Here is a 23,563-nt window from a genome sequence, read left to right on the forward strand (position 1 = left end):
AGTAATTCGTCGAATAGATACAAATTAATTCGACACTGTTTACACTCGTTTACAAACTGGATAATTGTGGAGTCATTTTGTCAGATACGACGACGATGTTTTCTTGATTAATATTTTTCATTTTTTTGTTGTTAAAGCGTCCCGTTACATTTCTTATTTCTACGTAAAGTCGGCATCGTGCTTAAATCGCGTGTGTGGCGCGATTACGATACGTTCATGTACGCAAAGTACCGAGCTACGTCCACGCGGGCCGTGTGCTTTCCCCACTACTCTATTAGGCGCTAAAGGAAGTTCGTCGTTACTAGCGTTGCCGTCGATGCACTCAATTATGCCAAATCTGACCACACTGCCGATACGGTTTCAAAGATCCGAGTAGTGGGGAAAGCGACGATCTGGAGGCACGACCGACCAGATAGTACTCCTCCGGGACCGAGAACATTACACGGTGTCCCACCCACGTCCTCGTACGTGTGCGTACGCTGTCACGTACTTACGTCTCTCACTCGAGGAACTTCACAGTCATTGACCTGTAACTGGACCGAACTAGATAGAAGAGAATCGCAAGTCGGAAGCGTCGGCGGAGTCAGCAGTCGCACATAGAAAGCGTTTGGGTGAGCTTGCGTTTCTCATATTCCTTCGTCGAGCGCGTGCGATTATTTGGCGCCTTTCGGGTCCCGTTGTTTATCGGCCGAACCGATCTTCGTTTCGAGTTAATTGCTCGTACATTTTGAAATCCGGAATCCGTTTGTTTATCCAGCCTCTGTCGACACGTTCGTGTCCTTATCGTTAAAACTAGCGGAATAAACGTAAACTTGTGTATACATCGCGAAGACGAGCCCACGAGGGAGCCTTGAAATGTTGCACGTGTTGTCATTTATCGTTAACGCTTTGCCAATGTTAGGTATCGTTTCGTGATGGCGATTCAGCCTTTCGGAATTCTGAAATTAACATTTATCGTTGCTCGTAAATATTCATATGTTGCCTTTCGCGTATTCTTCGATTAGACTTTGCCACTCGTGACTCTATTAACTTTCATTGTTGGCTGCGCGGCGACGTCGAACGGGACGTTAACGATCACGCTTGTCAGGCATCGTCGATCGTCGATGAAAATGTTGTTTTCGTTTGATCGTTACCGCGTGAAGCTTTCTTGCGAACCGTCGTTACGATGTTCGTTTTCTCATCGCGTCACGGCGGTTTGTTCGTGTCATCTTTATGCCATTGATATTTAAATCGCGCAGTTTATACGTAAGTACTGGTGTCTCGTTTTTCAATCGCGTGTAACAAACTCGAGGGATAGCCATCGAATGACAGCTATCGCAGACAACACGTGTTTTCGAACTTGTTCGGATCCAGTGATTTCATCAATAATTATAAAGTGACACTAAAAATAACGTCCAATAAATCAACGATAAACGAAATTCCAATAAATCGATCGCGCCTCGATAATACCCCAGTGCCACCTTATCGTGATATACGGTGCCGTTTCAGAAGACAATTATTACTTTTCTAACAGTTCGTTTATCGATATTCAAATGCAATCGATTTTAGAAACGATTTTATCGAAAAGCTCGACGAGCCGCTGGACTCGAGGGAATTCTATTCGATTAAGGTTTAATCGAGACCTTGGTGATAATGGTCTCGTAATTCACGGAAGCTCTATAATTCATGCGGTAAAGATCATACATAACCGGTGCATGCTCTTAACGAAAGGGTAGTCCATTATCGTGCGTGAAACGTACACTCTGAAACGTCACAAGATCTTTGGTATTCTAGCGTCACTGACGATCGTTTTTATCAAGATTATCATATTTCCCATATGTATATAACATATACATATACAGGGTGTTCGGCCACCTCTAGCAAAAATTTTAATGAGCGATAGTAGAGGCCAAAATAAGACGAAAATCAAGAATACTAATTTGTTGATGGAAGCTTCGTTAAAAAGTTATTAACAATTAAATTCAAAAATTTCAAATCGTTCTGGAAAAATTATTTTCGGTTGCGGGGGTCAACTACAATCATTTTTGGTGAGTACACATACCTCCGAAATCCTATCTACTTTCGAGAAAAAAAATCGAGTAGGTGCTGAAATTTTTCGGCGAAAAAAAATTTTTCAAAACGTTTAAAAAAAATTATTTTCGGTTGCGGGGATCAATTACAATCATTTTTTATCATTACACTTACCTCCGAAATCGTACGCACTTTCGAGAAAAAAATTCCTTACTGAAAATTCAATTAGGTGCCTAAATTTTTCAACGGAGAAAAAAAATTGCAAATCGTTGTGGAAAAATTATTTTCGGTTGCGGGGGTCAATTACAATCAGTTTTTGTCATTAGACATACCCACGAAATCCTGCCCACTTTCGAGAAAAAAAATAGAGAAGGTGTGAAATTATTCGAGAAAATTAAAAAATTGCAAATCGTTGTGGAAAAATTATTTTCGGTTGTAGGGTTCAATTACAGTCATTTTTGGTGAATAGACATACCCCCGAAATCTTGCGCATTTTCGAGAAAAAAATTCAGTAAGAGCGGCACTTTAAACGTTAATAACTTTTTAACGAAGCTTCCACCAACAAATTAGTATTCTTGATTTTTGTCTTATTTTGGCCTCTACTATCGCTCATTAAAATTTTTGCTAGAGGTGGCCGAACACCCTGTATACAGTGGCCTTAGAAATTGCACCATCTTCAAAGTTGGACTTTGATTTCTGAACAATGGACAGTAATATTCGAATTTTCTTCGAGATTTCACTTGTCTTGATTGTCGCTTCAAAAATACTAATTTTATATTCTGAAAACATTATACCGCCCATTTCTGCATGTAGTTGAGAGCAGTCTGATAAAATGAAATAGTACCAGCATGGTATTCTAGTAGTTGGTCTTGAGATATCCGGTCGTTGTGGTTTAGCTGTTGGTTGTGATTTGCTTGCCGGTTTCATGACTCAGGCACCTCACATAAATTTAATACAATTGTTCCGTCATCGAATAATAACTTATTCCTTTGTAAATTGTATTAACATATTTTTTTGTTTTAATTATTGTTTAATTTATCAAAATACAGACCCACTCGAATATCTTCGAAACTGTTGATAACGTTATTGTTTTGAAACCATAATTGATGCATACTGATAATAGAATTAAATCAGATTTCGAAAATGCTTTAACGTAGAGGATTAAAGCCGAAGATTGGACTACGGACGTCCAGATATAAATCTGTTGTACTGTAAACTCTGGGATATTCTTGAGTAAAATTTGCTAAACTACATATTCGTTAATCTGGTGGGTCGATACCGAGCGATACACGAATGGTAGATCATCGATCGCGATAGGTGGACTCGTAGATTATCGTCAATCGCGTCTGAGATCGCGTCGTTGATAGTTACATCACAAGTTGCTAACTATTTTTTTTAAATTACTCTCAATAATAATAGTGGATCCAGAAGAATACAAATAGTCAAGAATCCGTGTAAAATTTACAATTAAACCGAAGAAAAATAATAATATAATGCATAAAAGGTTAAAAAAGTTTTTGTGAACATAAAGTTTAACCATAGTCGCGAACATATTACTCGGAAACGAAGGCTTAGTGGCGGTAAGATGTATAGGAAAAAGTTGTTCAAAATAATTACCTTGGTAACATGGGGGGCGGCCAATTTCTTAAATAATTACCTAATTATGTTTTTCTCTGCTGGTTAGGCGACCTTACCCTTTGAGCGGTGTCGGAACCAGGAGGCGTCTTTTGTATCGTGGCCGATGACGCGGTCCATAGAACGAGTGTGTATATCGCAGTGCGGATTAGAATCGTTACGTCGGGTCAACTGGCTAAATTATCCTGGTTGACGTTTTGCACCTTCCAATTGATTTTAATGGACTCTGATGGCTCGGAGGAATATTCTAGCGGGCATTTTGCGGTGCCTTCTTCGGGATTGACTGTGAAAAGTCGTCGAGCATCACGAGTCAACCACTTCTCGGCCGAGTTTATTTTAGTAGGCGGTTTAAAAAAGAAAAAAAAAAAGGATCATTAGTACGACTTTTTTAATATTTATTTCAGAGATTATTTTGTTCCCAAAATATTTTTAGGTAGTTATTATTATCATTATTTGTGTCTCTTCGATCCAGCATCCCCTCCTCTTTCATTTCACTTTTCTCCATTTCTTCACGTTCTTCGATTTTTCTTCTCAGTTTACATAATTTACAGTTTCTTTCATCCACTTACAGTATATATATTTTGATGCAGTCAAGGGGATATAAGGGTGGTTCTTAAATACAGTTTTAATCCATCGAGAGATAGCACAAAATAGATAATATCGCGTTCGAGTTATGTAGATATCAGTGAGTCCGTCGGTGGTATCAAGTGGCTTTATGCTTTCGATGCATGCACGACTACCAGTCGGCGACAGACACATGTTTGTTGCAGTTCTATAATGAATGAAACCTGCGACCTTGAATGTGCCCACCATGTGCTTTTGTACCATTTGTGCCACACCAACTTCGTTCTAATAAGTTGATATTCGCAATGTACACTGCCGACCAAAAGTTTGAAATTACTGTCTGAACTAAAAGAAACAGGATCTTATTAACAAAAAAATTTCAATTGTTAAGAAATGACAGTCTAAACATTCTCTTCGATTTATTTCTAACGTTTCGTTTCTTTTTACAAGTACCCTTAACACGATTCAGTCGAGTAGGGTCATTATCTTGTTAAAATTTCTGCCTATTAACCGTCGGTCCTGATGGTGTGTTGCTCGAGTCTTTCTTTTCCATTCTATTTTCTATTTTTATCAGTCCTCCTACCCCGACTATTGAGTAACATCCTCACACCATACACGACTCGTCACCATATTTGTTATTGGGCACAATTCACACTGACGATATTTTGTTCCCACAGATACGGACAAACGTTTTATGGTTCAACTCAAAAGCTCGGAAGTGGTTCTTAACATTTTGACGTGTCTGTAACTTTGACAGTCAGTTGTTATCGGTCGCTGTCACGTGTACATGATTTTACTATTTCAGTCGCCATGTTAGTATCCACTCAACTTATTATGTTTGTTCGAGTTCAAGTTTTATCTGATACACACACTATTGTATTTCCACATTTATAATTTTTTATAACAATACTGCTAGCATTCCCGTGCGGTTCACTTTGCAGAAAACTGTCTGAAATCGTTGATATCGTATTATAAAATGCATTAAGCTACGAAAATGTGATGCAGAAATTTATGCACAGATTCTGCAGTTATTTAAACTTGGTACATGGCCCGAAGTCAGATCCCAGTTAGATTATTAGGGTTAAACGATTTGAGTTCAATCTGTGTCGTTTCGGAAACGCTAACAGGACAATTGAATCTTTATTTAAGCGGACTATCGTCGTTTATGCGCAATCTGGAACGAGTTCACTGCAATCTGCCGTGAACGATAGTGCGTAATGTATTATTCGTCGAGCCCCTTTTCGGCGATACGATTCCCGGGGTTCCGTTCGAAAGTTACGTACAATTTCGTTCGTACCGTGTTTCTTTTGATCGTAGAGTTTATCTGTAGATAAGAGTAAGTAACTAGTCATCGTAATATAATTGTCACGGAAAAACTGCAGATGGGGACTAACTGGGAAACAGGTAGAACGTGTAATAAAAATAAGACGCGTCGATGGTATGCGAGAGGCACGCTGTGCACCTTGGCGAATCTTGTTCCTCGAACGAGTTCTTCAACTTTTATGACCTTACTGTGCACGTTAAACCGAGCCTTCGTTTTTTTACGTACGAATGTTTCAATCCTTCATTGACGGACTCGCTCGGTATACAGGGTGTCACGCGCAACTGGCAAAAGCTATATCTCTTGAAACAGTTGTAGATACCAGAAAATGTCGAAACGCAAAGTTGAACAGCATTAAACGATGAAAATACTTTGCCCTTTGTTTCTTCGAAGAAGTATTGCGAGTGACTGATAAAATTGAAGCAACATTTCATGTATGTCATCGAATGTACATACAAATAAAACAATGATTATCGTTTGTAGTTTTTTATTTTATTTCGATTCAAAGTTCCACCGCTCTTAGTGGAAATCCCAGGAGAGTATGGAATATTTGAAAATACGCAATCATCAGATGTTTAGAAACGTCGGTCGCACTTGACTGGATCTTCGTGCATTTTTTTTTTTTTCTAAAAACGGAGTACAATAGCTTACGTATAACATAGATACGTAAGACCAGGCATGCAAAACGAGTGCGCTTGCGTGGCGTGTGATTGTATGCGGGCGTTGAATGTGTCCGGTGAACACGCCACTTATGAAAACATCACCAAGAGAAATCCACGAAGAGAAGTGAGTCGAGGAACATAGAGAGATCGCGTACATTCGATTCTTCGTCGGTCGGATAAAAAGATCCGCGAATCGCGATTCGGAGGGGTGATTAGTGAGTGGGTGAACGCAACAGACTCCTCATGGATTTTCCACGAGTATCGAAGCGTCGCGTGTCGGACATGGTCGCAGAGTACTGCAAGTTCTCTTTCATTCGTTATAATGTTATCGTTTCCATGACACGAGGATCGAGATAGAGTGTAACCCGTGAAAAATATCGATTAAACATATCGTAAAATTTGTCGCGATCTCTGAGAGTTGAGCAACTTTTTACAAACAGTCTTAAGTTTGCCCAAAAACATCTTGTGTCGTTACGTTAGCTTTTTACGACAACATAGAGCACACATCTTAAAAAGGTTGTTAACTTCATTTTTTCTTTCCTTAAATCTCGCCTTAGATTAATTAACGTAACGTGTCGATGCTTCCAGAGATTAGGATAAATTTTACGATACATCTCAGTGCTTCTCAAATTGTACCTCTTCACGAAACTCTTCGACGAAGGAAAGGTTTTGGTAACTTTATGAATCGTCGACGTTGGTACGTTTAAAATATCAAAAAACCCCTGAACCGACGAACTCTGTTTTTTTTCTCTACCAAGTTATTTTTATCCTTACGAATCTGAGAATGTCGAACTGTTAATGTTATCTTCATTAAAATAGATACGTGCCCGAAACATGTAAATTGCATACAGTTCTTTTCTCCCGATATAAACGTATTTTTGATTATCTGAGGTTACCTGAAGATCAATATGTCACATGCGATAGAATTTGATTAGAATCCACATCGCGGCGTTAATCAAAATATGTTATCCCTTTAAAAAAAGTGGCGATAACCTTGACAAAATATCCGTTTATCTCCATATTCGCGATTTCGAGACGTCCCTCTTTAGCTTTCATTGATATTTTTAAACCATACAGAGATATTCTGGATGCTTGCGTAATATATGTTTCTTTTTTTTTGTGAAAGTTTGAGAAACACTGATATACTCGATTGTTGTCCGAGTAAATTATCAAATACACATGTATACAATTCAGCACGATCGGAGGATTAGCTGTACGAATATCAGTACCGTTTAGCGAGGTATCTGATAATTTGGAAGCCTTAACTACACAAGATAAACGTTACGTGTATGTACACAGTACTTTTTTTCATTTATTCTTTACGTTCGGTTCATCCCTTCAGATCGTCTAGAAACGTGATCTTGGAATTGTTTCGTGCGCTGTATCCGAGCAGAATATCTTGGCCAAGGTCTCTGGCGCGCCACTAAATTATGGAAAGAATGTATACACGTGTATTTATCAATGAACTATGAGATAATGTTACGACAGATGATGACCCGTAAAACAGCAAGTACACGCCTCTGTAATTACGTCGGTCAAGTGTCTGTAGAATCTTGGTAAGTTTTAATCAAAATCTGGAGCGCCGTTTTTTCTTCCACTCGTGATCGATACCATTGAAACAGTTCGTAATATTTGCCAACTAGCTAACACGGTCTGTCTAATAAATAATGGATCTTGTAAATAATGAAACGATATCGATGGTCGTATCGTCCATACACTTGTTTTTCTTATTCGTAATACGAGTACGAAATATTTAAAATTTCCATGTGCATGTTCGTGAACCCCTTCCGAAATCTAGCTGCGACCCTCTTGTGGGGTCAGCGGGCCACAAGTTAAAGAACCACTGTTTTAATTAATATATTTATGAAAATATTTAACGCGTGCAAGCGGTATCTTCGATTCAATGAAAGAGACGCAATCGGGAAATATTGTGACGTACACGAGTTTGTTAATTTATTTCTGGATTAAGTCGGCGCGTGGACTCGTATGGGGAACAGTTGACCCCCGGTGGATCTTGAGCTTTTACACGATGGATCAACGTCGACAACCGGTACAATGCCATAGAAAAATACCCAAAACTTGGACCGTGAATGTTTCGAAGATCTTGTACGAATCATGGTGGATCCTAGCTATTCGTACGCTTAGGCTTGAATCGTTTCACCGTCGTAAGGTTAAGAACCAGTGCACTGTAGAGCCTTACTCTCGATAGCGACTCTCGATTCATCCAATGGACACCGAGCACGATGTAGTTGGTCGAAACGAGGAATGCGTGTCTCGTGGTTTGTCCCGTCGAAGAAGACGCGACGCAATAATTCACGATCGTTTGCGATTGCGTGTGGGCGTTGTTATCTTGCCGTTATAAATACCGTGGACTTTCAACTTTCCATTTAATAGTTCTTCTGCCGTTATCGTGGCTCGCCGGATATCGAGAGAAAGAGTGGTAGGAGGGAAAATAAATAACCGGGATATAGTAAACGGGAGCGATCTCTTTAACTCGTCCTCAGTACGTTTCTTGCGCTCGCTGAGTAACACGCCTCGCCGGTTAACGCTTTTATCATACGACGCGACCGATTCATTCACGTTCGTGGCCCGCGACGCGCGTCAGCTTCTTTCATTCGAACGAGTCCAATTTACAGATTACGTTCCGGGGAAACAAGGTGAGCACACGCTGCGTCGTACGTAATTATAATCAATCGACGATTTTCGCGCAGCATCCATGAAAAAACGTTTCTATATTCTGGTAAATTATACCAATACACTACTACGTAAGATAGTTGACAGGCTACTCATAAAATCTTATAGATCATGGTCCTCTTCAAAACGATTCAAACATCTTTAAAGTTAATCTTTAGAACCCTGAGAAAAGAAGTAATCTTCATGGGATTATTTTAAAAACTGAAACATCTACTTTCGTGTCTGTATGTTCCATTTAAGTTAAGAAGCGAGTGAGAAAGTGAAGAGGGTGTCATTTTCAATGAAAGTGGGTTTAATGCAATGCAATGAGAGATAGCCAAATTTTTAGTTTACTTTAGTCGTTGTCACACCCACGTACGATATCGCTTCTACTCGAAGAAACATACACTTGTGGTGGGGATGATTCAGTTTCTTTAATCTTGTGCTAAAATGTTATCTTTGAGCAAAGGATTACTGTGTCTCTCGATCGAAGAATTAAACTACGAGGGACAATTATAAAAGTTCTTTTTATCTATAACTACAATGTATACTTAGCTATTTTTTAAATATAATCACCTTCCCTGTTTAAGAGATTTTCAGTTCTCATCGCTATTTTAGAAGTATGAAACAAGAACAATAATTCAGTTGATTTATGTCTACATACGAATTAAGCTGCTTGACCATCTATAAGAACGTTCAATTGTTTTATGTGGTTTCTACGCTTAAACGGGTATTATTTTCTGAACGACGCTCGTAACTCTAGCGTTTTATTAGTTACAGCTAACAGAGTATGCAAACGTCTTAACACGTTATCTTGGATAGTTACAAAAGAAAAAACTGATACAGCTTGTCTTGAATTTTGTATTTAAAATTCCTGCTTCGAATATGGTTTATCTAACCGTGGATGATTTATTTTTCAGACGATACGAGAGCCCCGTAGACATGGTCGTTCCCACAGAATATGCTCTCATCGAGGCGATACAGGTAGCACCTCTTGTGCTTTCGGACGATGTGAGACGACAAAAGGTGAGCAGATTTGTTTCCATGGCGCAAGAAACGTTTAACATAGAATTTTGCAAATCTTCTTCCAAGAACATGTAAAAAAAAAGTCTTTAAAGGGCTAACTAAACAGGGGTTGTTTTGAAAATTCAAAAACATTAGAAACATTGACTGTACGTATAGTAGTTCTTCCGTAACGCAAACTGATTTTTCTGACAGTATAAGTAAATGTGTAAGTGAATATTATGAATATCTTACAGATATTCAAAGTAATCTCTATTATACTCTGCTATTGCGTTACTGAATATGTTACACGGTCACATTGGACATTTAACCCGTACCTAATTTCAAGTGAAAAATCTGTACGACTTTAGTCACCAGATATGTTTCGCTTGTTTATTCAACAGCCGGAGATGGGTAGCCAGCAGTAGTTTCGAGCAAGCTCAATTTGAAGTAGAGAGATATCCTTCTCGCTTACATAATTGATCGATCTTTGTTGGTCGGGTAACTGACGACAACGTTGAATCATTACTGATTCAAGAAACGGCGAACAGAGAGTCCTTAACCTTGCGACACTCTCGTTAAGAGTTTACTGACACCGATCGATCGACCGTTTATAGATACTTTCACTCTTGCTCGTACCAATCTCCGACGCACCGTCCCGCTGCGAGCAATTAACTTCGTCCGAGACACGTGTCTCTCTCTGGCATGTGGAATTAATTACGTAATGCTTGTCACTGGCGCGGAAAAATGTTTCACTTATGTGTATTGTCGTATCTTCATCGCATTTTAGCGTCTCTCGGTACGCTTCGATCTCAGAGCGGCCGCGCGTGGCGTGTGCGATTGAAATAAATGATTCGACTAAACAGATAATTCAAGAACATCGAAGAAAAATACGAAGAAATATCGAGACCAGACCAGATTCAAGGTACACTGGGCTAGATTACACGCGTTTATCGTGCGTTTAGTCGCGAAATGCTCATAAATCGTTCGCTTATCGTGCCCTCTAAGACTCAGGGTTATCATAGGGCATGTTAAAAGTTGTAGATGCTCGACACAAGTTTATCATCGGCAATACGTTTCTCGCGGTAATAGAATTGGTAATAGCGTTCGATAGGATTTGTGTGTCACAGTGGCATCGACTAGACCAACGCTAGACGAGCTTAGAAATCAAAATAATTATCCGTTTCTGGAACATTAATTTGATCAATTTCCCCTGTTATTTTGCTTTTGTGAAAAACGCGCAGTATACCTATATCTATCAAGATGGGTCACTTTGACCCCTGGCACTCTAACCGTTTTCGAGATATGGCTTTCCCTAGTCGCGTGGGACGCTCTGTATTATTATTCTTGCAACGATCGACCGAAAGAATATTACGCTGGGTCACATTGGCAAACAGCTTCCATAGAGAACGTTATATCGCGAGCTGTAAGAGACTGCCCACTCACTCTTTCCGCATTCGATTAAAACAGTTCGAGCAATGTCACGGTCAGTTCCTGCTTCCTTTTGTCGCTACATTGGCAATTTCCTTTCTCCGATATCGCAAAATCGATGCAATCGAGATAAGCGTCGCGGGGATGCAGCGATAATTTCGTCAGTGGCTGTCGTCCCTCTATTGCATCGACGACGCTTATCTACCAGGGGTGATAAATTTCTTTCCGTTCTCGTTGTTACATAATTTATACAACCAAAGATGGGTGCAATTTAATTCGAGCAATGGGTAACGGATGAAAACACGATCGAAAGTTTTCCACTCGCCCAGATCGTTAAATGTTTGTCCAATTACAGGGGGCGCGTTACTTGGCGCGAAAATAACGTTTGTAATTTGTTTCCAAACAGATTTTTGTTATCAAGCGAGAATGGCGGAAATGTGTCGGATTATAATTCACGAATGTCACGTGAAATCACGCAACAGCACGTGATCTCGCGTGATGGTATACAGATGTGTTTCTACCTTTAATGCCATGACATCGAATGCTACATTTGTCATCTAGAAAACTGCCGTGACATTCCAATTGCAAATGTAGCTTTGCTTTGCGTTGACAGCTTTTTCATTTCTCATTTATTCTGTTATCCTTTGCACAAATGATTCTTTCCTGAACGATTAGAGAACCGCAAAAATTACATCGTTTTACGCCGTGTTGCTTAATGACAAATGTTTATCAACTGTGTATGTCGCCATCGTGAAGTCGCGACCTATGTTACGCCATTCAAAGTCGTGACTTTGTGTCACATGAAAATGGACCTTTACAAGAGGAATTATTGCGAAACTTAGAATTGATTGTAGTTTGTCGGGCACGTAGTAACGTTGTCAACGAGGTTCGAAAAGCTTCCGAAAATAATGCTCTGGTCGGAACTGCTACGAACAACTACTTCGATTCGACTTATTCTTTCGCGAGAAATCACCCCCTTTTTCGTCGCATCAAAAATGGAAAATCTCTCCTCTAAACGTGACTACATTTTTTAGTCCAAAACAATGTTTTCATATTACCCGTGTACCATGTATATGATTCCTGAGTAAAGACCGACCTGACCCACATATGGATCAGCAGATAGTCAATGTGTTAAGCCATGCGGGGAAGACCAATTTCAGATTCTATGTCTAGTTAGTGTTTGCGAATAGCAGTGTGAATGCAGAAAATGTCAAAAGATTGCAATATTTTGTTTACCCACAGACGAGCAATCTTTTAGGGGAGATTTTACATGCCAAAATAAGACAAGTATCGAGAACGAGGAAGCAGCGTTGAGAGCTTTTACTTAACGATCTAGAAGGAAAATATTGTAATTGGAAAAATTTCGAGAACCCTACTGTTAAATTTTACGGTTGAAAAGCGTGGAGAAAATTGATTTTCGACGCGTTGATTGTCGAAATAAATCTCCGTCGTTTTGCGCAATTGGCATAACTCGATACTCGTACATTTCGATATTTCTAGTTTTTCTTGTCTTTCGTACGTCGTTTTCATATCGGTTTTCTGATATTTTTACGGCTCGCCGTGGCGGCGATGGTTGCGTGAATGCAACCGGTTTGCCTTCGCGGAAATGAAACATTAGTACATATTATCTGGCCGTAGGAACTTTGTTTTCGATTCTCGCCTACGTACGACGAACTTAGGGGAAAACCATCGTCGATCGGCGGTATGGAAAAACGAAGGAAACTGTACGTGGTGGCAGTAGTTAGCTGTGTTAATTGGTTACCGCTGTAACGTAACGATCGTTATGTAAACGGGAATGCACAGAGCGTTAATTCTACGGTTGTACGGGAAAATTCCTTTTATCCGCGGAATCTCTGTCGGTCGTACAGTGGTCAGTTTTAACAATCCAGATGAACTAAAGCTCGCAAGCGACGTTCCTAGGAACTACAGAAATCCATTTAATTCTTAAAGCAGGCATTGTAAAGCAATTAGCCGCAGTAAAATTATTTCTTTAAGATAAATACTGTTTTATTGAAGTTGTCATAAAACGAGATAATAGAATATGTTTTCAATAAATATCGATCGTCGGAAAAACATCAATTGATTAATACTGGATACGCTTCAGCAAACGTAAGAAACATTATTACGGTCATAATTCTCAATTATGTTTATAAACTTTCTCAGATATGGGCAGGATTAGTCATTATGTAAACTAATAAATAAACTTGATTAAAATAGTCTCCTGTATCTAAGTTTTACTATTTACTATCGTTATTCTCGCGTTAGATTCTTTATACGCCATTCGTCACACTTAATTTTTCTTACTCCACCATTATTCGGGTCAATGTTACCGAAGAGGGTTCAAGCCTTGGACCGGAACGTTTAACACGAATAAAGTTAAACTATGCTCGAGCTATTTGGCCAAGTTATGTATTAGCTATTTGATTAAATCCGCATTTATCAGTATTAATTGTGCAAACTATCGATGCATGGATTCGATGTTACGAAACACGCCATTCTTTCAATTGAACGGTTATCGAAAGATGCACCGAAGTGTCTATATAAAGAAATAAAAACTCACGCGAGCAAAATATTCTGCAGATTTCATTTACTTATTGAAACTATCAGAATTGAAAAAATGTCTTCAAAATTCCGTTTATAATTTTCTTAATCTAGATTGTTAAAATTGTCCGCTGTGAGTCGTCGTGCATGGAATCGTCAGAGTTGTTTCTGGCGTGATTTATTGTCTGATCGAGTGCTCCGCTTCTGGTCCGCCTATTAGAATCCCATTAGAGATCACGTAACAGGGTAAACAGCAACTCAAGATCTTGCAGAAACGTTTTGTCGCGGCGTAACGAGCATTCATAGACCGCGGAAAATTTTCTGCCGCGATAACGATTACGCGGTTTGACAGACGACGCAATTTAAAGGGCTTTGTTCGCAGATCGAGCAGAAAGTGGCGCAATTGCAATTTTCGGCCGCGACCGTGAGGGAGATCCAGGACGTCTTCCTGTCAGAAATGAACAGGGGGATTCATCAGCAGCCATCGTCGTTGCAAATGGAGAACACTTACGTCCCGGAACTCCTCGACGGCACAGGTTGTTACGACAGCCTTTATCTATATTTTTTTTTTCCTTTTGTTGTATGGTGGCCTCATGCAGTCGGGTGTTACGTTCGACGAGTTGATAAACATTTTTACGACACGCGATAAACGTTGATCTTAGGTCGACTATCGATGTAAGACTTTGCGACCGTATATCCGTAATCCTTCTTAAGAGAGTAGAAAAATCGTAATGCTTGTTTTGTTGCAGTTAGAATTGTTAGAGGAGTTCGCGTTCTGTTTGAAAATGATTTCGACATCGACGATTTGTACGCGGAAGTCTTTGAGAAACGATATCCCGTTTACTGAACATTTTTTTCGAACAGAATTAAAACTTTCCGCTGACTGAAGCCGCAATGAAATATTTTCACAGAGGAGGGTCTCTTTTTGGCGTTGGATCTCGGGGGCACGAACTTCCGGGTGGTTTTATTGGAGCTGGCTCATGGAAAACCTATAAGAGATGAAGTGAGGAAGTATCACATTAGCTCCGATTTGAGAGCCGATTCGGGGATTCGTCTGTTCGATTATTTGGCCAAATGTGTCAGTGATTTCGTCATCGAGCAGGGTCTTCAGGACGTAGAGCTTCCCCTTGGTAAATTGGAATCTCTATATACGGGGTGTCCAGCCAGAAACAGGATACCTAATTATCTATTGCATTAAAATTATTATTTTTTTTTTTCCAAGATTAACACATTTCTTCTTTTGTCTATTGTACTAGTTATGTATGCAGCTATGCATAGAATATGACCTTAAGTCGACATTGCACTAGGAAATCTTAGACACGATGCTTGTTTTCATCGAGTCTCTAGGATTCAGTGGCGACAGAAGGTGATCTGTGAATGTATACAAATGGTGCACAATCTTGTGTATCAACATACTACAAATATGTACAGATACATAAGATCTGCTTGCCGTCATGAACGTTAGGCAATCCATCAGTCTGTTGATAAAAGTGTCACATCGCATTATTCAAAGCAAGAGAGAAAGCTAAAGGAAATTGTATATCATCAAGGGCTTACTGCTCCGCGGAACGTGACGAGTAGAATGATTAGTCCTTGCCATACTACCATGCCGGAAACAATTTAAATTAACTACAAGCGAGCTTATTTATCACCGTTTCGGAGTTCTCTTTTTTAAAGTCGATCTATTCGCGGCGAAAACATACCAGCGATTTCGAATATTCTGAAAGAGTCTTTCGAGGAAAACGTCATATTCACGGTATGGAACCATTCAAATTATGTCTACAAGTGAAGAAGATAATGAGGTATCCTGTTTGTGGCTATATGTTATTAGCACTTCATACTATCAGCTCTTGTGTATCTTGTTTCACATTGATTTTGCAAATTCAAGTGGCTGACACTCGTTGTTAATCAAACACAGATTACATGATCTTATACGCGGTCGATAATTCTTTAAACATGACGAGTAACGTTAAAAGCGTGTCCGGGGCGTACGCTTCTTTACTTTTTTTCTGCCGAATCTATCGCTATTGTTATTAGCATATTACGTCCTTCCTAGGTTTCACCTTTTCATTTCCTATGATTCAACATTCCTTGGACATTGGGATACTAGTAACTTGGACGAAAACCTTTAGTTGCCCCGATGTGGTGAACGAGGATGCTGTGAGATTGCTTCGCGAAGCTCTGGCTCGTCGCGGCGATACCAAAGTAAATGTTGTGGCCATTTTGAACGACACTACGGGTACCTTGGTTCAAGGATCGACTTTGGATCCTGATACAGCGATTGGACTCATACTAGGTACTGGAAGCAACGCATGTTATCTTGAACGTGCCGAACGAGTCGAGCATTGGGAGACCGAAAGACACGGAGAACGCGAAGTAAATTTCTTTTTTAAACGTAATTCTTTGCTACAAAGTTGACGTTGTTTATTGAATACTAAATCGATCGTTGATATCGAAGGTTATCATCGACATCGAATGGGGTGCATTTGGAGATAACGGTGTCTTGGACTTCATCAAGACAGATTACGATCGCGAGAACGACGCGAACTCTCTTATTGTAAATTCATTCACGTGAGTAACAAAAGTCATTGACGTATAGAGTAAATTTAACTTCTTGACAAATTTATTATATCATATTTTTTCAAACTTTTAGGTTCGAGAAGTATATTAGTGGAAAATACTTAGGCGAACTCGTGCGAATAGTGCTCACGAGGTTAACCAACGAAGGACTTTTATTCGTAGGGGAACACACGCCGGGATCTATTCTAATTCCTGGAAATCTTACCAGCGATTTGGTCTCGGATATCGAACAGTAAGTGATTTAAAAATAAAAATATCTCGCACGTACTTCGTGCACGGGGATTCCTAATTTTTGTCGATGTTGCAATGCAGAGACACTGTGGACGGCGATTACAGCAACACCATAGCAGTTCTGAGGAATTTCGGTATCGTACCGGACGAAGAGGACGTGAAAATTGTTCAGTACGTTTCCGAGGTAGTGTCCAATCGCGCGGCGCTCCTTGTATCGATATGTAAGTTCACAGATTTTGAAAACGTTTCATTACGAAGGATAAAATAATAAATACCAACCGAATTAATTTTAAGGTCTTGCGGTCTTGTTGAAACGAATTGACAAGGAACTCGTAACGATTGCTGTAGACGGATCCCTTTACAAGCACCACCCTAGACTGGAAATTTGGATCAGACAGTATATTCCATTGCTAGCTCCCGATCATAAGGTACATTACTTTCTCAGTTATGTTTCTTCGTACAAAATCAATTGATTAAATGATATTGTTTGCACAGTTCAAAATAATTCACGTTGAGGATGGGAGCGGAAAGGGCGCTGCCCTGGTGGCCGCAATCGCGCATAGACTTCAGGAAAGGACGTAATAATACAAATTAAAAATTCCAAGTACGCTGGCCTATAATAAGTTTTTGTTAGTGGTGTCAATGATACGCATCAGATCTCTAGTTAAGTCCCTATTGCAGAGTATAACGTAAGTTTAACGGCCATGTACAGTCATATTCCTTGTACTAATAATGTGATTAGTCATGTTGTTGATCTTCCACTTTTGGAGCACTTAGGTATATTTTTGTTCATGTTTTTTATTGGAAATTGGTGGTCGAATAAATAAAATAATTTAAACGATATAACTTTTACTAAGCTTTATTTGAAACATTTGGAAGGCACGTCTTTACGCATTGAAAGAAACATACAGAATGAGAAAGGTCAGTGACGAAGAATTCGTCCCGTATCCGTATCTCTAAACGCAACATACGCGTCGATGGTTTTTGTTACATAAAGAAAACTTTCTCTTTTAGAAGAGAAAAACCAACATTTTTAAACTCGTTGCGTACAAATTGTTATACAAAGAGTGTTGTTACGAGAATATTTCGTTGTTACTCGCTACGCGATAATCCAAAGAACTGGATCGATATCCTTTTGCCCGTTTTCGAGCGATTCATCGAGCTTGACAAGCACCTTGTCCTTGTTATATTTAGATATCGTTTGCTTTTGCAAGGAAAGCCTTGGAATACGTGATTTTTTAGAAGAATTAGTGTGTAATTCGCCTAGAGCGTTGTTCGTGCAGCGTTTATAGAGTTCATGCTTATGTCTGAACGCAAGAATTTATCTTCCTCGCGTTGTTCGAAATACTCATGTCGTTCTTTGTAATTAGAAGTCTTGCCTTTCATCGTCGTTACGTAAGGTCGGTTCGATCTTACACTCGCGTAGAGTGTAATTCATATATGTTAAAAAACAAACGTGTCGCTGGGTTCGACGTTTGATCTTTTGAAAATGTACAAAGTTCAATAGCGTTTGTAAAAAGTGTTACCGCCCTTTAAGGTAGACTTATGAAACTCGTATTACATACATGCGCCAAAAATGATCCACTTAGGGCGCAGGGAGAAAGTGTGGCGTGTGCGAAAGTAGTCGTGTGACATTTTTAGGAACAAAAAAAACAAAGGATCGATCACGATCGGGGTGTATAAGAGCGAGCATTTTTCGAGCATCGTTAGCGATTTGTTTACAGCTCCACATTAACAGTGAGACAAGATTGTTACGTGGACCATTAAGTGAAGCTAGACTAAGAGTGAGAGAGAGAGAGAGAGAGAGAAAGAGAGAAGAGTATATACAATGTAAAGATAAAGAAAGTGTTGGTAAACGTATAGAAATTGTAAAAAGAGCACAAATATTTGTAAAATACGTTATTATATCTTGTAAATGATTGCGAGGACGTTCGGGTTTTTGTACTAGAGGAACGTGGTGGTTATAATAAAAATTGAATCGAAAATTGATCCTTTTGAAATTATTGTGTTTCGTCGAGGTAACCTAATTTTGCAAAGTATTACATTTTCGAAGGTTTTGTTCCGTTCAATTCGATGGAATCAATGCAGTATCTTGCCCAATGGAATTGGTGCTTCGCAAGAACGCACGAAACGGGGAAAAAAGAAACATTCGTGTTCGTAGACTTACCTTTTATTAAATAATTAATAGGAACGCTATAGGATACATCAGCTACTGCTCGACTTGCCGTAACTTAGTCTATTGATCTTGTTGCTAGGTGGTCTGAGCGCGGTTCTTTCAAATCGAGCGGTGTTTCGCGGTAACGGCATAAGATGGCGGCACGTACGCGGTCGTCGAAAAGTGACAGCTCGGGAACTGTCAGCGGTATGCGCACCGCCGCGTTTCTGCTGCAAATAAGTGTTTTGTAACCTAACGAAACGACGGTTGAACTTCGTTACGAAGCGTTCTGCCGTTTCGAAAATCGAGACGGTTCACGGAGTAAGGATTTGGCCGTGTAAAATACAAGACAGTGCGCGAAACGGTGGGTGTGCACGCAAGAGGGAACAGCTTGCCGGCTCGGCCAGTCTACTGGAAGATTCCATTGTGAGTGGGCTTTCAAAAAGTTTTATCTCCGAAAAGCCAGTGTTTTCGCGCGTTCCTTCGTTCGCCCGTGGATGAAACCTCTACGCAAAGGTATTTCAGCATTATCTCTGTCGATAGGGTCTACGCACATAGTGAATTAATCGTTTTTCACGAAACACGGCCTATTAGAAAGGTTGAGGTTACAGCGGCCGCTGGGTTCAGCTGGCCTCTCAGCTGATGAACGAACGCACCGACCGGTTTACGGTGCTTCTTTCAAAAACTCTCGTCTCTTTTCTTCGTTCTTCGTCGTCGCTCGAATTGTTCCCTTCGACGATCGAGAATGATTTTTTGTGCAATATTACGAGCAAATACGTTGCTGTTTTTTTACGATACCGAACGAAGATTCTATTCTTTGGTGTAACCTCTTTCGCCTTAATTGTGACATTCCGCGAGTGTCTCTCATTTGTCTCGATCTTTCGAGCGGTCGTGTTCGCGGTATACCGATTGTCAGTTCATCGAAAGTTCCGCGGGTCGACGTTCGTGTCACGAAAAACTACAACACGAACATCTGCGAGCAATTCGTCGCTCCGATATGTCGGTGTAATTCACCTACGGTCACCCGTCGTCTTTTTTGCACGACCGTACCGTGAACTTTGAAAGTCAGTGAATGAGATTTCGGTAAACAGACGCGAATCGATCGTCGCACGACCGACTCGGCGACACGAGTCGCTCGAACGAGCCCGGGGATTATTTTGATTACCTTGAATTCTAAATTCAACGGATCGAATAGCGATCGATATCGATACGAAGCGTACGCGCCGCGGCGAAAGAAAGCGTATTGTATCTCGTGCAGTGGTAAAGGCGAATGTCGTTGAACTGTCAGTCGGCCGGGGTGTACTTTCGATCACCTGTAAGGCGACCGATGACCGCGTTTCCAGTGTCGCCGGGTCGGAGGAAACCTCGTGTATCGGTGGCATTTAAAAATCCGTGGAAATGTGTGCGTGTGCGTTACGCGGTCGCGCGCGCGGCACGAAAGCGCGTTAAATCACCGATGAAAACGACGCGTACGGCGGCGTGACACCGTTATTGCTTGCAAATTGACTCGGTTTTCCGTGAAGCTTCGTTCGAGGTCACCGCGCCCGGCTGCAGTTGAGCACCCAGCTGACGAATGGAGGCTGCGACCGGTTCGCCATGTTCCTTCCTTTTAAAGGCCACCTCCTTCTTTTTCCCTTTAAATCGCCTTTCACGTGCTCCGCGGGCCATCCTGTCGTCTTCTTCTCCTCTCCTTCCCCTCCCGCTTCTCCTTCTCCGCCTCCGCCTTCTTCTGCACCGTTTCCTCCTAGAAAATCGTATTGTTCGTGGTGCACGTCGCTCGCGCCCGAGAACGCTCGCTCGACTTCGTCGAACCAGTTCCCCGTACCGTTTCTTTGTGCGTCTCCTCGGCACGTTCAACCCGCGCTACGGGACGGTACTGTTTCAAGGTGACACGGGAGTGCAACGCGCGCGATTTCGAGGGTGCCAACATCGACCCGCGGATCGTCGGGCGATGTCGTTTGCGTGAACCATCATCTCGATCCAAATCCGGTAATTTAACGTTAACCATTTCACGACTGAATTAACCAGTGGCCAAGAGGCCTCTCTATCGCAATTGACTTTACAATTCGAAGGAAATTTTATCATAGCATCGTGTAACTTTTTTTCTGAACCGAACTGTATCCATTTAATATATTTAGCATCATTACCAGAGTACTCGGTAAAAATTTAATCGAAATCGCTTCGGTGGCTTGGGAGGAAACGGGTCATGAAGTTCGGCAATTTTACATATGGATAGAGCTCGGTTGTTGGTTCCCTTAATAACAATTACACCAATCGGTGGATTGCCAGAGGAGGACCAATTGCGTGGCCTGCATGCTCCCCCGATTTAACCCTTCGCTGACGAGCATTTTGGTGCACGGAGTGGAAATGCAGGGAAACGAACGTGCATCTGGAAACTATTTTATCCACACAATTTATTTTAATTTCATACATCGTTAGGTTCGTGAATAACACACTTCAGGAAATGGGTATACTCGAGAGTAGTTGAAAACGTTAGAAATGTTCCATGTTAGGTGACAAATATTAAATTTCACCCCCCTTTCGACCTTGAACTCTAACGCTGTAGCAGGGATCATACTCTTCTCTCTTTCTCATATTCTTAGAACTCGGTTCACTTTAACGAGCTGTTCCTTTTAGTATCTTCCTAACAAGGGAAGATCCCCAGCCTGGAAATTCAGAAAATTCTGAAACTTTAGGGATACGTAGAGTATATGTATATAAATACATATTCGACTGTATTGCAATTTCGTTCGAAACCGATTGCGATATAATGAGAGGGAGGTATACGAAATTTGATTGCCCTTATCTTCTCTTAGAAACGAGGCTTCCGAGGCTATGCATATAATGGAATAGTTAGAAATTGTAAGAGCAAGCGAGAAAGAGTCCGAGCAAGTAGGAAACTGTGAGGGGAAGTGAGAAATAGATATAATAAGTAGGGAACAGTCAGTACGAGTAGGAAACAGCGAGGACGAGTGAGATAACGTTACCATTTAAACGTCGGACGCGTTTCATGCATAATAACTACCTGACGACTATAGCAATTAATTGTAATATATTTTTATGGAATTTAATATATAAATTCCAATATCTCTCGCTATATTTCACATTTTCTTACATCGATGGTTTACAGTACACATATCGTACGCTCGTGTTTTATTAAATTTACATTTTGCTAGTATTTTATTATTTCTATAATTCGGTTTTCAAAATGGTCCCTGAGATCGCACCAGAACATGTACGATTAAGGCAAATTTCTTTGTGATACTTTACGCCACTAGTTGCGATGAATTACTTGAGGTGACAAGGGAAATTTTACATAAAGTGAACGGTAACGGGATCTATAATGAAACGAAAAGTTGTACGCAAGTTAGCGTAGTTAGAAAACTCGGCGTTTGACCGCCGAAGCTATAGCAAGCCTTATAGCTCACTCTCGTACAGTGTCGAACCTAATAGAATTTTATCTCTCGTTCGAGTATAATCAGAAAAAAATAAACATCCTCGTATTTGATAACGAAACAATAATGTAAATATGTTTTAAGCTGAGCATACAGCTGCTCGCGAAACTGATCAAATACATACTTTCATTCGTTGTACCTTTTATGCAAACAAAATGTAATTGCTACCTATAAATCTCTGGAAACGTACTTGATACATAATTTGAATTGATTGAAGTAATTAAAGAAATCGATTGGGGAGCCGTTAAAGATGATAGTCGTCAAGGTTGCCCAAGAACGCGAATCAATAAAAATTCGGTCAAGGTCTTGCGATTATTGGAAAATTAGCCGAGATTATCAAATTAATTCGTCTCGTCTCAACCGAATATTTAAAATTACGTAAAATTTCTGCGTCCACGGATCTTGACGCGATGACCAGAAATTGGAGCGAGTCGATCATTGCAAATGCTTCTTCAAATCGATTATTACTGGCGACTGGGACGTGATATTTTCATTACCAGCCCGGAAACAAAGCCAAAGAACTATGAAAGGAAGTCGTTAGGAGAACATTTCAGACATTTAAATCTACGTGACGAGTATCTCAAGAGACGTTTCACCGAAACACACAGACACTCGAGAAGGAACGTGTTTCGAACGAAATAAAAATAACAAGACACGGTGTATTTTTTTTGAAATATTTTAAGAAGTTTGATTGCTTTGCAATGTTTCTTTTTTCATGACTTATTATGACTTTACGACTAATCGTGTTCTAAGAATCGTTCCGCGATAATGCGTAATGTTCGACATTGCACGTAATATGCATCGCTATGTATGTATTTAAAAGCAATCGGGGCTCGCGTGCTGGCAAGCCCGGTGTGAGTCACCTGGCTTCAGACTCCGCTTCGTTATTTCTTATTTGTGCTCGATTGGCTAACGAAATAAGAGAGCCAGCGCTGCTACTATTCCTACTAACGTTCCTTTTTTCTTTTTTTTTTTTTTTGTTATCGTTGAATCCTTGCTCTCTGTCGTAATAAAATTCTCGCGCGAAGGATACCGTTTAAAACCAAGTCAACAACGAGCCGGTTAATTGCAAACGTTGTACCACGCGACGAAGCCTAGGCTCGGTGGAACATTGCGACGATAATCGGCGTGCTGTAATGTAACTACCACCGAAGCTTGCACGTTTATCGCGAACAGGCTTTTTACCCGATCGTGCTCGCCCGTTTCGCGTTCGAGCAAAAATGTCGCGGAAAATTCGGTTTCTAAATTCGAACGGGGACAGAAAGAATTATTCGTCGACGCGCGGCCGTGTGAAACGAGCGTG

The 23,563-nt window shown here is 40.4% G+C and overlaps 2 protein-coding genes across 4 annotated transcripts in view; both read left to right on the plus strand.

Annotated features, from left to right (window-relative positions):
* Positions 1-269: 269 nt before the first annotated feature.
* Positions 270-18,639, plus strand: LOC122404840 (hexokinase-2-like). 3 transcript variants are annotated; one of them, XM_043409120.1, is made up of 10 exons: positions 270-611; positions 9,786-9,891; positions 14,222-14,375; positions 14,751-14,969; positions 15,896-16,215; positions 16,298-16,410; positions 16,493-16,651; positions 16,732-16,871; positions 16,945-17,078; positions 17,146-18,639. In XM_043409120.1, exons 2-10 carry the CDS (start codon positions 9,808-9,810, stop codon positions 17,230-17,232), a joined length of 1,410 nt encoding a protein of 469 aa, XP_043265055.1. In that variant the 5' UTR covers positions 270-611; positions 9,786-9,807; the 3' UTR covers positions 17,233-18,639. The 3 variants fall into 3 exon arrangements, with proteins under 3 accessions (XP_043265055.1, XP_043265064.1, XP_043265045.1); XM_043409129.1 differs by lacking the exon at positions 270-611 and adding an exon at positions 7,428-7,748; XM_043409110.1 differs by lacking the exon at positions 270-611 and adding an exon at positions 8,231-8,849.
* Positions 18,640-19,208: 569 nt separating this feature from the next.
* Positions 19,209-23,563, plus strand: part of LOC122405506 (sestrin-1) — a 214,972-nt gene continuing 210,617 nt past the window's right edge. Inside the window, exon 1 of the mRNA XM_043410314.1 lies at positions 19,209-19,321. The gene's annotated coding sequence lies outside the window, so the exon portion shown is untranslated. The remainder of the gene's footprint in view (positions 19,322-23,563) is intronic.

Source organism: Colletes gigas, unplaced genomic scaffold (genome assembly GCF_013123115.1).
Source record: "Colletes gigas isolate AHSC1104 unplaced genomic scaffold, ASM1312311v1 Colletes_gigas_Sc00001, whole genome shotgun sequence".
Taxonomy (NCBI): domain Eukaryota; kingdom Metazoa; phylum Arthropoda; class Insecta; order Hymenoptera; family Colletidae; genus Colletes; species Colletes gigas.

What these genes read in the sequence shown, in the direction of transcription:
- LOC122404840 (XM_043409120.1), top strand. Translation starts at nt 9,808, where the DNA reads ATGGTCGTTCCCACAGAATATGCTCTCATCGAGGCGATACAGGTAGCA. An exon ending in ACGATGTGAGACGACAAAAG is followed by an intron (nt 9,892 to 14,221) that starts GTGAGCAGATTT and finishes CTTTGTTCGCAG; the next exon opens with ATCGAGCAGAAAGTGGCGCA. An exon ending in TGCTAGCTCCCGATCATAAG is followed by an intron (nt 17,079 to 17,145) that starts GTACATTACTTT and finishes TTGTTTGCACAG; the next exon opens with TTCAAAATAATTCACGTTGA.